The sequence below is a fragment of the Dermacentor andersoni genome, chromosome 9 (genome assembly GCF_023375885.2).
Source record: "Dermacentor andersoni chromosome 9, qqDerAnde1_hic_scaffold, whole genome shotgun sequence".
Lineage (NCBI taxonomy): Eukaryota > Metazoa > Arthropoda > Arachnida > Ixodida > Ixodidae > Dermacentor > Dermacentor andersoni.
In genome coordinates, this window is record NC_092822.1 from 12,416,868 (window position 1) to 12,434,834 (window position 17,967).

Below are 17,967 nucleotides of genomic sequence, written 5' to 3' on the forward strand. Positions count from 1 at the left end.
GCCTCTCGGGCTTGCTGGACAGCCCACTCTTGTGTCTTGAGGTTGGAGCTGCGCAATGCGGCGGCCCACTTCGACGCAAGAGCCTCCGGAGCTACTGCCATTGTAGCTGATGCAACCCGACACTCCCACAACATGTGTGACAGCGTCGCTCTAGTGTCCTGACATAATTTGCAAAGAGCAGTCGGGTATTGCGCGGGGAAAATGTGCTGCAATCGCACCGGACTGGGGAATGTTTGTGTTTGCAATTGTCGCCAGATGACTGCCTGGCGACGTTTCAGCATGGGGTGAGGTGGGGGCAGCAACCGCCTGCCTAGCTGGTAGTGCTTGGTGATATCATTGTACCTGACCAGGCGTTCTCGCGTGTTTTGAGCCACCAGTTCCGAACTCGAAGAGGCGGTCTCCGATTCTGCGCGGCGGGTCAGTTCTCGCGCAGAGCGGTGTGCTACCTCGTTCAAGTTAATGAGGCCCTCATCGGTGGGGGTGGCTACGTGCGCTGGAAACCATATGATGGCGGTGTTATCGAAGTGCTGTCGACCAGCTTTCCTTAGAATCTGGAGAGCTTCGGAGGAAATGCGCCCCCGCGCGTAGTTGCGAACTGCGGATTGTGAGTCGCTAAAAACTACCTCGCAGAGGGGGTCGGTAAGCGCAAGCGCAATCGCTACCTCTTCTGCTCCCTCCAATAAAGCCTGACAGGCACCTGCACAGCAGTATCCTTTCGTATTTACTTTGTTAAAGGTATTAATTTCCAAGTGCTGCCGAGTATTAAATAGTACACAGCTACAATTGAAACTCCTCGCAACTTTCATGCAAAACAGTGTACTACAGTCGATCCCGGATATATCGAATTATTGCCTATATCGAACAGTTGAAAAATCCCCTTGGGAATCCCATGCAAAAGTATAGCGTATATAGAACTCCCGTGCACCGGCATATCTATGTATTGAACTCCGTGCTGAGCTGCGCCCCGGCAAGTGCGCTTCTCCCACCATACCCCACCCCTGCAAGTGCGCTTCTCCCATCGCATTCCACCCCCCGCAAGTGTGCTTCTCCTCACGACGCTTTCGCGATGTTCCCGCGATCTCGCGCGCCGCCCCGCACTCTGAGAAAGGGGCGTGTGGGTAAAAGGCACGTGATGAGGAGCACTTGAAGTGCGATTGGGTGTGAAAGGGAAGCGGGTGGGAGAAACCACGCTGACCGCAGGCGCCCGTTTCCTGTGTTTTGGTTGGCTGACACCGCTGGCACAGCGAGACGAATGAGGTCAGTGCAGCTTGGGCTTGTGGTAGTGCGGAGACAGTGCGTCTTTCGATTCGTTTTGTTCCTTTTATTTACAGGGCCAACGTGAAGGCTTGAGAGTCGTGTGGTGCAGTGCGTTTTTCTTTCCGCTTTTGGCACGTTTTCCAGAGCCATGGCCGTGAAAAAACGCGAGAATTTGGATTTTTCAACAAAGGCGGACATCATTCGACGGGTGGAAGCTGGCGAGAAAAAGTTGTCGGTCGCCGCGGCGTTCTGAATTCCTCGCAACACCCTGAGTACGATCCTCAAGAACAAAGCTGATGTTATGCTGAAGGCAGTGCAGTCCAGTCGCCCTGGAGCGTGTCGTGTGCACGTCCCAACCTTTGACAAGGTTGAGAAGGCATTGTACGCCTGGTTTTTGGAGACACATGCCAAGAACATACCTGTTGACGGCCCAATGCTCATGGAGAAGGCCAAATGGTTTGCTGTGGCCTTCAGAGAAGAAAGCTTCTCTGAATTTTTTCGTTGAGTGGCTACAGGCGTGGGATGCCGAACTGGAGAAGTCTGGCCGCAAAGTTTGTCTTCTTGACAAGTTCGACCCATCATATCGTCTGCCCATTAAAGCAGATCACCCTCAAGTTTCTGCCGCCAAACACAACGGCAAAACTTCAGCCTCTCAACCAAGGCGTTGTGAAAGCGTTTAAGGTTGGGTACAGACGACGACTAGTGCAGAGGCTCCTAATCAACCTTCGATAGGAATCGAACTCAAGGTGGACCTCCTCGAAGCCATTCAAATGCTGGCTGGTGCTTGGAACGACGTGAAGAAAAGCACAATTGTGAACTGCTTCCGCAAAGCAGGCTTTGTGGTAGCTGCAGACGACGGATGTCTTGACAGTGAAGACGATGACACTGAATGCCTGTACAGCGAATTTCGCGAGCTCTCAACATTCCCAGGTGCCATCCCAGGCGGCGTTACAGCACGCGATTTCGTCAGCATTGATGACGGCGTGCAAGCTGTAGCGGATTGCACTGATGTGGAGATTGTGGCTGACATCATGGGTGACGAGGACGCAGACTCAAGCAGCGGCGAAGGTTCCGACGAAGAGGCGCAACCACCATGCACTGCAGCTGCTTGCATCAGCTTTCAGCGTCATTCGCCGCTGTTGTGGCACAATGGAAGGAGCTAGCCTTTCTCATTTGGACAAAGTCAACAAGCTTGAGGACAGCTTAATGAACTTGATGGTGCAGAAGAAAAAGCAAGCAAAGGTCACAGATTTTTTTCTTCCGAAATAAAGTGCTCTGGTCATTGCGCTGCGTTTTTGTTTTTTTACGCGCCGTAGAGGCACAGATCAGTAAGTTCCCGTTAGTCACGATATTGGGAAACTGCCTTGAGATGTGTGGAGTTGTTAGAGAAGCTTTTGACATGCACATATTATTTCAAATTATCGATATATCGAACTATTTCGCGACCCCCTTCGAGTTGGATATATCCGGGATCGACTGTATATGGACATTTTTTGTTGGCTGGATTACCGTATTCGAATCTAGGCCAATAGTTTTTTTTTTAATAATCATATTCCAAATTCTAGGGCTGGCTTAGATTTGAGGAATTTTAAAAAACGCGCCAGTTTGTAATTGAAAACAATAAATGTGGTACATAGCTAACGCCATCTAGAAAAGTCAGTATCGCAGCTGCTACTAGCCACGCCAGTAGCCATCTGAAGTACACGAAAGATGTCGCTATTCTGACCTGTGTCGTATCGGTATGGTGGCTAAGTATCGGCGTGTGGCGTGGCGTTATCGTAATGGCACCAAACAGGCGATGCCACAAATGAAAAGTTGTGCTAGTCGCAAAGGCATCGTCAAACATTCAAGCCAGGCAAGACTTCAGCATCGATGAAAAAAAAAAAAATGTCCGTCATTGGAGGGGGCAACGAGAGACTACTTTTGCGTGTGCTACAACGAGGAGATGTTAGCGATAAGGAAGCGTGCAATAACAGAGGAGCTGTTCACTGAGATCGCACCACGTTTCGACGTGTATGAGCCGTGCCACACTGTGTGCACGCGGACGCGAGCTTGCGTCTGCAAGCGTACGAGGCTAGCAGTGATGGTTCTGTAGAGTGAGCTCGGCATGTTCATATTAAATAAATACTGCTTTCTTTTTGTGAACGCTGTCCTCACTTTTTTGTTTGGCTTACATTTGAGGTAAGTTTTTTAATTTTTTCTGGCTTCGGACATTCGGGGGTCGGCTTAGAATCGGGGCCAGCCTAGATTCGAGTAAATACGGTATATGATGCCTGAATTATACGCTTTCACGCAGCCCTGAGAAAGCTGTACACAGTCGAACTCAACTATACTGAACACATTTACATCAAATTATCCATTATATTGAACAATTTCTGAGCAATGTAAGGTTAAAACAAGAATATATAGCAAAAAGTATGGTTACATCAAACAAAAACAGCAGCCACTGCCAATATATCAAACTACCCAGTGCAAAACTGCCCCAGAAGTTGGCTTTCCCATGCTGCGGCCGAACGAGCTGCTAACACCCCCACAGTAAAAGATTTAGCCATTTAACCCGGCTGCACCTGCATGCCTGCGTGGCTGTACTGCACCGTGACCAAGCACCCCCCTAAAAAAAGTTATCCTGACCTCCCTTGCAGTGCTCATTCACACAGCCAATTACAGTTCCTCGTCAGCTGTTTGTGGCTTATAGAGGTTTGTGTCATTGTTTCACTGTGTTGTTATCCTATGTGTTGTGTTTGTTCTGCATGATGGCTAGCACGAAGCGGCTCAATGTGCCATTCACTGTAACTTTGGAAATTATTGAGTTGAGCGAGAAGAGAAAAGAAATCTGATGTCACCACAGTGTCCTGGGCAGAGATTACAAAGGAAATTATTCAAAACTGCTTCTGCCATGCTGGTTTCTACATTCCTGGTGACGACAGTGAAAGGCCCTCAACAAACGCAATAAAGCTGTCGCCGGTTTGGCAACGTTTAGAGCGATTTGTCAATGTTTCCATCGATGGATCAACTGCCAACATTTGTGCACACGCGCACTTAGGTGCCACGACCAAAGAATAGCTTCAGAATTGGAATTTCATTGCTGATGTCATGAATAACGACACTAGTGAAGGGAACAGCGATGACAACTCAGATCCTGTGCCCATCTACTCCAACTTGATACATGCGCTCGATCTGTTCTGCAGCTCCTGCGCAAACATGGAAGTCTGCGGCCTCAGCTGCTCCAAGTTCTTGAACACAGAAAAATGGACGCTCTCCCAAATGAACATTCAGGACTATGTTGTGCCACAGTAAGCCACAATTAAGTACATTTCATCAATAATGTACTATAAGAAATTGCATATAGCTTTTATGTTGTCAAATTCTTTAAAAGTTCAATTACAAAACACATCAAACTAATTCCCATTTTTTGCAAGTTCAATATATACAGGTTTGACTGTAATCAGGGTTTCACAGTACCTGATATTCATTATAGGCGTATGTTCGTAATGTGATGATACCAGCGAAAGACATTTTGGATTTACTTTGTTATATCCAATAATTCGCTACACCCACGTTCATTATATCCATGTTAAACTTTACTTATTTGCTCTAGAGCCTAAGCTGATTGCAGGCGCCTGTTCCACAAGCGTTTATGCATAGAGTTAGTGGCAAATCTTGAGTCTAGTGTTGTTACACGTCTTAGTGATGAATGTCAGAGGAAAAAGCTTCCTCCCAACAAGTTGCCAACTGTATAGAGCAAACAATGCAAGAGGGTGCAACAACACACTCACACTTCAGGGTCGAACATATGGCGAATCTTGAGGCAGGTGGCCGGGACACAGGACGGTCCCAGAGGCGCACCCGTTGCCCCACTCTGGCTTTCGAATGCTTTTCCCTGCCACACCTTGGAGCGCGGTGGGGAAGCCGTCCCCAGCCAGCGCCACACCAGATAGCTTTCGCCTTCAATCTGCTGGCGTTCCGTGCGCAGGAGCGATTCGTTCCGCTCGAGGAATGCAACCGCACTCTGCCACAGGCTGCTCAGCTGCTTCCTGTAGTTTTTCCAACAGCGGAAATGGAAGCGAACGTGGATTACTTTTTTCATTGCAGTCAGAGTTAACGATGTGTAACACCTTTAGCATGGTGTAGTAGACACACACAGACCTGTGGAATAAAAAAGTAATTACAGAACGCACAAGAAACTGAAAATGTAGGATAAATTATGATTTAATATTTGATCCTCAAAAAGTTGACATAAAAAATGCGCAGGCAGCAGCAGTCATGAAAAAAAGATACAAGAATTTTACTGCATAAAATGCATAAATGCATAAAGTATGGTAGCACGTGGACACAGCCAAAGTGGTTAGTTGAGGATCAATTATAAAAAGGCTTTGTATGTATAATATATATATGGTGACTGGTAGCTTCCTAAAAGAACGAACCTCTTGAACACCAGTATACTACAGTCAACTTTCATTAAGTTGCCCCTGATGGGACTGACAAAGTTGATCAAATTATCCGGTGGGTCTAATTAAACAAGATGCAGAAAAAACACCAAAACACACTGCCGATTTATTCGGCAGTATTTGCCGGATTCTAACACACCCCCGAATCAAAAGCGCACCTACTTTATAAGAGGGCAAAATAGAAAACTAATGTAGAAATGAAATTAAAGCTCTTAAACAAAATAAAAGTCTAACGTGCACACGATCTCTTAGCCAAAATAATGGGCAAGGGGATGTGTTGCGCAATGGAAGCCGATCTTTTTTGAAGGATCTTTTAAAGTCAGTTTCGCCGCAATACAGTTGTGTTATGCGGCAAAGCATACAAACAACGCAATGACTGTTTAGGTTTTGTATCCAATAGCACAGCACTAGCAATATTCAGCCTAAATTTCTATATAAAGAAAAGCCACATGTTAGAACTGGGTAAATACCGTAATCAGACATTGCAAGCCACGGTCATTGCTTTCTAAAATCTTCCTAGGGCAGGATGAAAATAACCGTTTTCTACGGGAGTTGATATGTGTTCAATGCATTGTCCCCTAAGCTCTTCTCTGCCAAAACAGATGCTGCCTCTAAAGGGGCCACTATTTGGCTCACCATAGTGGTCAGGTGCGTGTGTGCTGACTGTTCAAATTATCCAGTGAAGGCCAATTTTAGGATCGAAATAATAAATGTTTGGGCCTATACAAACGCATGGGCCCCAGCAGAGACCTTTGGTCGAGATCAAATTAACCGACAATTACGATACTGACTAATGGGAACTCTGAGCACAGCTCTATACGTGTTTTCATGTCACAATTACGATACTGACTAATGGGAAATCTGAGCACAGCTCTATACGTGTTTTCATGTCACAATATATTGGCTGGCATGGACAGTTTGCCTTGTACAGCACGTTGCAATTGGGGCGAAGTGTGGTGCGATTGCCTCAATAATCGGGAGACCATGAGTGGCAGCACATGGATGACGCCTGGGTGCAATTCACGCCAGCTGCCGCATACAGACTTTCATATATGGTAACGGTGGTGCCATCTGTGAACAGACGACGTGCGCTACTCTGGCACCATCTCATAGCCATCGTCGCCGCAGAGCCTGTCTTGTGTGGCACTATTGGTGGTGCCATCTGTGAACAGATGACAGGCACTACTCTGGCACCATCTCATAGCCATCGTCACCGCGGAGCCTGTCTTGCACGGAACTACACTTTTCTTCTCACGCTTTCGCCATACCCTCCTCCTCCACTTCCTGCCTCTCGTTCTGCTCACCCTCCTCTCCCACTTTCCTTGCTATCGCCATCCTTCATCTCCCGCTGCGCTCCGCATTTGCTCCTTCGCTCTTCACAGTGCTTGTTCACTCAATTACGAGGAATGCCGACGCTTGCTGCAGGAATGGGTGCCTAAGAGCTGCACCCTAAAATTGAATTAACCAAAGTTGAATCAATGGAAGCTTACTGCATTTAATAGACATTTAATCAGGCTAGGTATATTATTCCAGATTTTTGCCCCTGCAAGGAATACTGTCTGACAACTATTATTAATTACTCGTTTATTAGTTTATGTAGTTGCCATCCAAGCAGGCATTACTAGAACTAAAAACAGTTACGATTAAAACTTAATTACATCAACACAAAAATACTAGTCGCTTTTCTGCATGTGTGCTTTTGGCATGCTTATATTCTATAGATTTATTATGGATACCTTACATGCCTTCGGGAAGGCAGTGGGTAAGGGGGGAATACAGTTACATCAATGTAACAAAAGCACTATATTTTCACAATGCAATAGCATGCTACATCAAACTAAAGACAGGGAAGCGTATGCATGGAAAGGTACTAGTACATGTTGCGAGGATGCGCAACTCTCACGCGTCCCCTGGTATGTTGTTTTCCCGCATTGCTTCCGTCTCCTGTAATCCGGCTTCGCCGCGTGGCTTGATGCCCGTGGCAGTCGGCATGGTTGAAGCACAGTACGAGAGATGGCGCGAGCGTTGCGCTGCTAACGCCACCCAACGGCGGGGTTACTTGGGTACGGAAAGGAGAAGGCTCTTCCTCTTTGGCTCGGGCTTGGCAAGTGTCGCGGACATTCCCAGCGTGCGCCGATCCATGCTTCTGCGAGGCCGTCTCGTAAGGCCTCATTCGGACGCACCACCGTTCACGTGACCGTATACGCGAACGACCAGGCGTTGGTGTCCAGCATCGGGCGAACATATTCGCTTGTTATCCGGTCGTGGTGAGTTGGACTTCCGCGATTTGTCGCGGGCCCACCGGTATGTTTTGTGGATAGCAACTCGGCTAGCAGGCATTGATCTATGAAAGGTGCAATGCCCTTGTGATTGTTTGCACTACTGTGTTGTCGTTCCTTTGTCCCAAGAGCACGGGTGAGAAACCCACAACGTATAAGATCATTACACTACAGAGCAGGCGTACAAATGTGAAAATTGCCATATGAATTGGTGAATCACTGCAATGAAAAGTTCAACAAAAAAACAGAAGACTAGGCCGACAACTAAACCCTGCCATCTATAACAAGCTACCATTAAAACTTTTTTAGGCAAGTTGGTGCATACTTGATTTGAAAATTATAACAGCGCTAACACATGCAAACACAAATTGGAACAAGGACGAGACACAAGCGCTGTCTCATTCTTGTTCCAATTTGTGGTTGCATGTGTTATCGCTGTTATAATTTCAAAATAAGCTACCAGTTCACAGACAGCAGATGGTGTGTGTGAGCTCACACATGATTTGTTTAGAAAAATGAATGAATAAACATAAGTACGGACTATAGATGCTACGAAATCAATAGATAAGGATATGGAAAGTATAAGAAAACAGAAAGGCACAACAAGGACTAAGCGATCAAGATAGCAATATGTTCAAGGAAGAGCGAAAGTTGCCTGGGATATATCCTGCGAAAATGTTCCACAACACGTGAAATGAGAGGCAATGAGTGCGTTGAGATCTCATGCAGTCTGCCTTCTACAACCACCATCAAAGGCACCAGAGCCCTCAGCTAACAGCGCCACTTCGGGGCAGTAAGGCATGCGCACTGGATTAGTTTTTTACACCAAATGGGACGGCTAGAGTGAAACCTGCCAGCATGTGTAATCTCAGAGGCCATGCACAGCCTCTGCTAATTCTTTACCATCACAACAGGTGGTGCAGTGGTATTTCCTACATACTGTGCTTCTGCACATGCACTTTGAGGAATGTGATTATCCCTTTCGCATGACGGCACTTTCTCCGTTCAAACTTTTCATGTAGAAAGATGCGTGCAAATAAGGACTTCTGCCAAGGACATCATTATAGTTTTTTGCTAGATTTCTAGCCATAAAGGGTCTAAGTGCATGCTTGAAATGGCCAAAAGCATTGTTAAATTGAAATTGTGTCATAAGATTACTTTGTCAAATTGCAAAAAAAGAATGCATGGTTTTCAATGAAATAGAATTGGGGAATGAAAATAGTTCAATTTTGAAAAATCGAGGTTCTCTATGTGGACGTTTGACTGTATAGCACTTTTATGTTGCCTTGCGATATTAAATGGCATTATTTTCAGCATTACAGCTTAAGATGATGGCTTTAACATCGTGCATTTGACAGAAGTAGACATTAATTAAGGGCAAATGAGAAATCCACCCAATCATAGCAATTGCTACAAAAGAAACCCATATGGGTTCTTCGAAAGAAAAGCTTTGCAGTTGAAGAAAAACTTGAACCCGGGACCACCGCCTTTCTGGCGCAGCCACTTTACCATCTGAGCTAACCAGGCGGCTAACAGATAGCAGGGTGAAGTCGAATTTGTCAACAACTCAAGGCAAAGGCAAGAGTTTGACGTAATAGTTCTGCGGAAACCCACAAGGTGGAGAGAGGTAATTAATTAAAGGAAAATGAGACATCCACCCAGTCGTAGCAATTGCTACGCAGGAAAACCATACAGGTCCTTGAAAGAAAAGTCTCGCAGTTGAAGAAAAATTCGTCCTGTTCCGGGACTCGAACCCAAGACCACCGCCTTTCCAGGGCAGCGGCTCAAAGAAACCCGTATGGGTTTCCTTTGTAGCAATTGCTACGATTGGGTGGATGTCTCATTTTCCCTTAATTAATTACCTCTCTCCACCTTGCGGGTTTCCACAGAACTATTACGTCATAAGTAGACATGCTTAAAACATAAAGAGGATAACCTAACCTGGAACTGAAATGTTCAAGCACGTACCGTTGGGAAGGGTTGATAAGCATGTCCCGTACATGCACTTGTGCAAGAAAAGGGTCCCTGCAGTTTGGCTGCTCTGCGTGCTCCTTCACCATGGCTGAAATTGGCAGAGAGGGCGTTAGACAGTCCGCAACAGTTCTTGACATCACCACTTGCATCTTTAGTCAATTTTGAGCCAAGAATTCAGAAGAGTGCTCCTCCCTCGAAAATGTGTACTGCATATGCTCTTTCTTTAGCAAACAGTGTGAATAACAGGATACAGAAAAGAGATGCATGACACAGGCATGTTTGCTAGAGAATGTGTTTGTACCAACAAGCCCGGCTAGCCACTAATCTGGTCTTTGCCCACCTAGACTGAAGAGTTTAAATTTTTGGTTCATGATTTAACTCGTAAACTGCCACATGCTCAACAACAGCACCCTGCTGCTTGTGTGACACACATATTAACCCTTTGAGGGTCGATTTTTTTCGCCATATGCGACCGCCGAGGGTTGATTTTTTTTTATTGCAGATTCCAATTCTTCCTAGGGAGTTATTTCGAAAAAAATGTACCGTAATTTTTATAGGATGACCGTAAAGTGAGAAAAAAATATTTTGCGTTGGTATATATGTATTCTTCATTCATGAATAACAACAGTAAAAAAGGAAATAAACTTATAAGAATTGAAAATTTGATGCATTGTTATAGTTCAAGGCTTTGAAAATGCGCACACAAGAATATTTCGTAAGACTCAAATGTTCCTGCTCTTACACTAACATGTACATCCATAGCGTAATCAAACTGCGTAGGTGCGCACACTCAAGAAAACTGTGTAGTGTGCCCGTCAAAAAAGCAAAACGTGTGACAAACTTCCGCTAATCTTCATCCTATCGCCAACCAGAGGCAATTAGTTTTCGCAAGTCTCAAAAAAAAAAAAAAAAGAGGAAGCAATGGAAACGCACGCGCGGCGGCATCGTTCCTATGTGCACCCCCGTGAGCACTAAACGAGTGAGAAACAAGCGGTCGCCCTTTGAGCGATTAGTAACGAGATAGCCATCAGCTTTGCAAGCACAAGAAGCCGAAACTGCCTGCGGAACAAAGCGCAAAATACCATCCGCCTGCGCCCGCGCCAGTGCGCGAGCGGTAGTATATAGACGCGCAGGAGCGAACTGGCGCTAAAATAAACCATGCAACAAAAACCGTGAGAGGGAAGCGTGCGAAAAAAATTCCCTGTATTCCCACATAGTGGCAGCATATGACAGAAAAGAAAAAGTTATGAAATTGGCGCGATTTTTAAATATACAGACGGCGCCGTAAATATATGGCATCGACCATTTCGAACTTCGTTCGCGGCGCCGTATATTTACGTCATTGACCCTCAAAGGGTTAAGAGTCACCCACCTGTTATCTTTTCTGTGAGGTCGTAGATCTGCTGCTGCCAGCGATCCCTCCGTGCCTTGTACCACCCCGCACACACGTAGAGAGCAGCTAATGTTCCAATTACTGCAGTCACAGTGAAAACAAAAGAGCAGAAGAGAAACATGTAAACGGCTTACCCAACCAGTCATGTCACATTGGTGAAGTTCCCTCTCCTTTAAAATTTATATTACATATGGCCTAGGCTATTGTAACTTGGTTAGTGCAGCCTTCATTCATCTGTTCTCTATACAAAAATTTTTTTTTATGCAAGCATTTTTAGTTAGTACTCTTTTAAAGATTTAGGTGAACACTGCTAACCACCATTTCATTGCATCTTCTGACCTGTAGTAGTCTTCTATACTTGCCACGAACCTGAACTACCCTCGAACCCCATTATAACAAAATAATGGATCTAACGAAGTAAATGCAATTCCCCTTGAAATCTCCATAAAGATCCGCTTAATTTAACGAAGTAAAATTGTCCTTCCAATAAGATAATATGAATCTCCAAGACCAAAATATGCACAGAGTATATGCACAGGGTATATGCACAGAGCAAGGTTTAACACAAAAGTTAAACACTCTCACATCAAATACACTGTAGAGCAATACTGGCACAGCCAAACCTTGTTAGTTCGGATTTCATGGAACCAAAAAAAGGTTTCAAAATTATATGAAGGTCGAATTATCAAGGGTATCAAGAAAAGAATAAAGGAATGCTTACTACACCTACCCGCCTTTATTTACTGGGTAAATCCACAACCCTTGCTTCTATTTTACAGAAAATAAGCACAAAAGCAGCAATTCTCATCATCTAGTGACTTGTTAGAGCTCGCAACGATGATGGACCTTGTGACATCCTTCACAGCGGCTGCTGCTCGAAACTTGCATCTTTATCCAACTAGACACGCTTTTCACTACTGCACGTAAACATCCCGATTATTATTTTGCCAATGTGCTGGTCGGCAACAGATCATCCGTCCGTCCCAATTTAGCTGATGGGTTTGATGCCAGCGTGCAGGCCACAGTAGAATTGCTCTTCATCCTCGGCAACTTCCGCCACATTGCACTACTCGAAACAGAACTACTGCTCGCCGCAACCGCTGCGGACAAAAACGTAGTCTCTATCGCCACGATCGTGGATGGTGACCACACACTTATGAAGGCACATGGCCTAAGCGCGCACCGAGTTAAAACGATACTACTGCTACAGACGAAACAGGTTGCTATTGACGCTATTATAGATGGCAACTCTGCAGTTCTGAAGGCATATGACCAACGTAGTGTCATGCACACTGGTAAACACAAGAATAAAGGCTATAAAGTCAAACAGGCACAAAGTGTTCTGGTGTACCTGTTCCCCTACAGATTCTGCTGATGACTATGACGATGAGGACTCGGCCACTTCATTTCGGTTGGGCGTTGGCACCACATTTGCTCTCTTGCATCGCACATTTGCCGTGCTCCGGGATTTGTCGAAATTAATTAGTGTGCCACCAAAGACATCCAATTAGCGAGAGTTTCATGCCATTAAATAATACAGATGCCTGCTAAGAGCAGAGGACGAGTCCGACTTATCTGATCTTTCTGAATTAACGAGGGTTGAAGTAACGAGGTTTTACTGCATTTCTCACCACTACACACAGCTGCATGCAAGCAGTGGTGGTCATCATCACCATCACCACTACACTTGTCTCTCTCACTTCAGTATGCCCCACAGGCATATCTGGCCAGGCAAACCGAACCTGGTACAGTGGTGGTGCCCAACCCAATTATTCATACAGTGGGGACACATAGGACGACAGATTGGCTGCCACTGAGCCGATATGCTCAACCACAACAAACGTAAATTATGGGGTTTTGCGTTCCAAAACCACGATCCGATTTTGAGGCATGCGGTAGTGGGGGTCTCCTGAAATTCGGACCACCTGGGGTTCTTTAACTTGCACCTAAATCTAAGTACACAGTACCGTGGCCGGGATTCGATCCTGTGACCTTGTGCTTAGCAGCCCAACACCATAGCCACTAAACAACCATGGTGGGTAACCACAACAAATTTCTTTCATGGCCCAGCATGCTGTCTGTTCAGCTGCTTCGCCATTTCGATGGTTTCATAGCAATGTATAAACGAGCCAAGAGGAAAGTGGAGTTCTGTCTCTGTCTTACCGAAAGCGACCATGAGGATCTGGTTGAGAAAGCTGTGCACTGCGAGGCGCAGGCAGCACCAGAAGGACTTAACCGCTCGGTTGGCCTCAAGGGAATACACAGCATCAGGCAGGGTGTAGGTGCTCAGCAACAGCCCATCGGAATCCAGAAGCCTGCAGCACATTCCACTGGTCAAGACTACAAGCAAGCAGTTTTAGACACTGACAGGCTGTTAACCCTTTCGCTGTCACGGACGTACCGGTACGTCATCGCGCTTCCCCCCCACGGTGTCACTGACGTACTGGTACGTTCTCTATCGTGCGTTCAAAATTTCGCACCTGAGCGCAAAGCTGGCGCTCCTGAATTGGCCACGCCATCTGTTGACTCTTTCTACAAGTTCGTATATTCTCCCCGAGCTGTGTTAACCCATGTATTGAAGAGTACGGTGCGAATGCCACTCCCCACTTTCTCTTTGCTGAGTGGCGCGGTGGCTCCGCGTTCGCTGGATCATGCGTCGCGCGCGTGTTGTATGGGTTCAAGGGTTGTTCTGCCATCTCCGCTGGTTTGAAGGTTTTTATTTTTCTTCTGTTGGTGTGTCTGCTATGCCGCGTCAAGTACAGGCGCACGTGCCGTTGCCTCTCGGAAAAGAGTGACTCGATTGCTGCTTTCGCTCTCTCGCCGAACCCTCGCTTCCGACTTGCAGCAGTAAACGTAAAGCCCTTCGAACTTGGTTTAGCCTTTTTCCATCTCCCTCTGTCTTCTTGATCACGCAACGTCCCATTTCTCTCCGTTGTGCGGGCGACTGAAAGCGCATCCTCCCAGCGCGCGGTTACTTTCGGATGGCTGAGCGCGCAGGACCTTCGTCTGCTCCTTGGTGCGGTGGCTCAATTCCGATTTAGAATACGAGCCGAGCTCGGATTCGGACTCGGACAGAGTCGCAAGCGAGGAAGAGGGTTCCGCATCGTCAGATTCGGACGTTGAACGGATTTTATAGTCAGGCTGATGATGATGATTATGATGTTTACTAACAGCAGCTGCAGAACACTGAAATGTGCATATAGCATTGACTACGTTATTTGTATACCAATCATAATAAAAAATAAATTGCTATGTTCATTCCCTGTTATGCTCGTTCCCTGAAACCAAGCCGACACTGGGGGTGCGTCACGGCCAGAAAGGTCCGACAGCGAAAGGGTTAAAGGAGCACTGACATGACATTCCATATTTGTCTCTCTCTTTATATTTTTAATGAAAATGAGAACTCTCTAATTCATACAAAAAAAGTTCAGGACAATTTCATTTCTGAGCCAATATAGGTGGACCATGAAAGCTAGCTATGGAAAGAAGAATGATGGGTGTAACGTTAAGGGATAAGAAGAGAGCAGATTGGGTGAGGGAACAAACGCGAGTTAATGACATCTTAGTTGAAATCAAGAAAAAAGAAATGGGCCTCGGCAGGGCATGTAATGAGGAGGGAAGATCATCGATGGTCATTAAGGGTTACGGACTGGATTCCAAGAGAAGGGAAGCGTAGCATGGGGCGGCAGAAAGTTAGGTGGACGGATGAGATTAAGAAGTTTGCAGGGACAACATTGCCACAATTAGCACATGACCGAAGTAGTTGGAGAAGTATGGGAGAGGCCTTTGCCCTGCAGTGGGCGTAGCCAGGCTGATGATGATGATGAAGCCGATTCATCCAAGCACTTTTGGCACAGTGTCGAGCATACATCTGTACGCCAGATTTGTCAATTTTAACAGAAATTGTCAAAAAATATAGCAGAGCCAGCTATATGCGCACCAATGAGGCATTTGGAATAAAAATTACCAACTTGTTTTGTTAATTTCAATAAAAAAATTGTTTTCCCTGTGCATGGTACAAAGCTTTTTCTACTATTTCAACATGCAAAAGTTGTTGCATATTTGGTTCTCACTTCAAGGGAGCATGAAAAAAAATTTCATTGTGTATTTCTTAAGTGGCACAGTCAAGAAATACGCTGATGAACATGCAACCAGATATTATCCGAGGCTTTTTTTTCTTTTTTTGATCCGACATCCTCCTTGAGCTAGCTCCATGCCACGCTGGTATGAGGAGTACCAAACTGCAGCACAAATGGCAATAAGACCACACAGCAACAGTACACTGAACCTCTGCCGGAGAGATATGTAACAAAACCACGAAAGCAGCAAATGGACGACTGATGGTATCAGCTATATCTGTGGGCCACTCCATTGACTTCCAAGATAATGATAATGATTTAGGTGTTGATTTATGTTTTATAGCAGGGTAATGTCAATGAAATGAGATTTGTTGCTCTTTTTGGCACAGGCTTGGCGCAATTTCTCGATAAGATTGCCATTTTGGAGCAGGGTCATACAAAGAACCATGCTTGGCCCAATTTGGCACAATTGACACAGCTGTTCCATCACTGCTATGCATGTGGGACACACAATGCAAGTGATCGAAAGTTGGTTCCCAGGACCAAAATGTGATAGTCAGAGTGTCTTACTTGATTCCCCAGGCAGGGTTCTCAAACAGCAACAGCAAGCTGTTTTGAAAGGCAGTGTCCTGCAAAAAAACAAAAAGAGAAAAAGAAAAAGAGCAGACACAGAGTTACTAACCTTTTTAGCAGTGTTCAGTACAGTCAAACCTTGTTATAATGAAGCAGCATCTTACACAATAACAATTTCATTATATATCCGATATTCATAAGAAGAATACATTTGTTTCACACTGATATCACTGAGAAACATTTTAGATTTCAATATTCAATAATTCGTTAAATTCACATTTGCTATATAAGGACAATTAGGCCTGGGACTAGTTAAGTTACACTGGAATACTCTCCTGGAATACAATGTCAGCCAGTCTCAAAAAGGGCAGAAACTGGCAAAGACAAGAAGTAAAAATGAAAGACAGGTGCCGATGCTACTTAGGCATCATGGGATTTTGACAGCGTTAGTTTTAATACCCGTGCCACACGGGCAAGGCTAATGCCATTAAAAGTTTAAGACCTTAAGTTTCTTAATGCCATTATATTTCGATCGCTGCTACACGTGCACACTTAATGACATTAAGCGTTGCGATGGCGATAGTGGCAGTGAAACGGTAAAGTTTGCTTGCCAATCGTAATAGAATAAAAAACAGTTATCTATGGAGCAGATGTTTAAGAAATGGCATGAGAAATATTAATTGGCGTATTATATGTAGTTTACTTCAGGAATGTCATTGTTGCACCCAGCCGTAAACTGTATGAAGCCAAAGCTTGCTCGACGTCCAATCCATGGCGCAGCCAAAGCATTGAAATTGGAAAAATAGCGCTCACAGCTTCAAAGCTCTCAAGCAGCGATCCTAAAGAATTTGACTGCGTGCTCCAGTTTATTCTGGCGTATGTGCTTCTTCGAGTCGAGCATCGTCGAGAAATTCGAAGGCCAACAAAGCAAGGAGCCACTGCCGTGCAATAGAACAGCTTCTCCTGGCTAACGCGCTCACGATTAGTGCTCTAGCAGTGATCTCTACGAAAATAAAGAGCTCCTTTTAAAAAAGTGGAGAATATATTAGGTGTTCTTATCTACAAGTTTGCTTAATATCGTGAGAATATGGTCACTACGGCCACGGCGGGGTCATTGTAAACGACAGTATGCGCATTCGACGGCCAAGTGAGTTGTAATAATTGTAAGACCGCACTACGCCGCGAGAAAGAGCATTTTTTTTTAAAGAAAGTAAAGAATATATTAATTGTTATTCACTAATAATCAGTTTAGTCTCATCAGAATGGGGAGACACTGGGATCGAGAGTACGCATATGATGGTCAAGTGAGTTACGAGAATGCACTACGTCGCGAATGGCATTAAGCTTCAATGCCAATAAGCATGTCCGTGTGGCACCCCGCGAATGACATTAAAGTTTAAGGCATTAGCCAGTTAATGTCATTTTCTGTGCCCGTGTGGCAGGGGTATAAGGCTAATTAACTGCTTATCCACATATAAGGGTTAAATTGTATTTTGAAAGTAAGCAGGAACTCAATTTGACAATCTTTGGTAACCTACCACAAGCGAGGAAGTCCAAGCATGAGAAAACACTGCAAAACCTATGATGTCGCAACGAGATAATAGGTGCAAGCTAATAACATACAGTGATTGGCGCTTCACTGTTGGTTCGCAGGAACTCCAGGCAGGTAGCAGCTGTGAGAGAGCGGTACGGTGTCTGGCCACACTCATAATTGCCTGCAATGAAATTGACATGGCTTACAAACCTCAAGTTTTGCAAGGTGAAAAAGAAAAAAAGGCCTCGGTCATGATATTCTAGCAATGCCTTTTACTGATGCTAGCGCGTTTAAACGCTTTTCACATTTATGAGGGGTCAAGCGAGCGGAGTGTCGAAAGCAGCCACTCATGAGCATGAAAAGGGCCAAAAGCCATTAGCATTGAAAAAAGCATTGGTACAAAATAGTGGTCCTAAAGTACTTTACACAT

At 45.2% G+C, this 17,967-nt stretch overlaps 1 protein-coding gene across 1 annotated transcript in view; it reads right to left on the reverse strand.

Moving 5' to 3' along the window:
* The window catches only part of LOC126527035 (inner nuclear membrane protein Man1-like), a 50,657-nt gene that overhangs the window by 20,245 nt on the left and 12,445 nt on the right, over positions 1-17,967 (reverse strand). Inside the window, exons 5-10 of the mRNA XM_050174750.3 lie at positions 17,627-17,718; positions 16,001-16,059; positions 13,515-13,666; positions 11,331-11,432; positions 9,953-10,046; positions 5,034-5,291 (exon numbers count right to left, since the gene is read on the reverse strand). Coding sequence (XP_050030707.1) covers positions 5,034-5,291; positions 9,953-10,046; positions 11,331-11,432; positions 13,515-13,666; positions 16,001-16,059; positions 17,627-17,718 — 757 coding nt within the window. The remainder of the gene's footprint in view (positions 1-5,033; positions 5,292-9,952; positions 10,047-11,330; positions 11,433-13,514; positions 13,667-16,000; positions 16,060-17,626; positions 17,719-17,967) is intronic.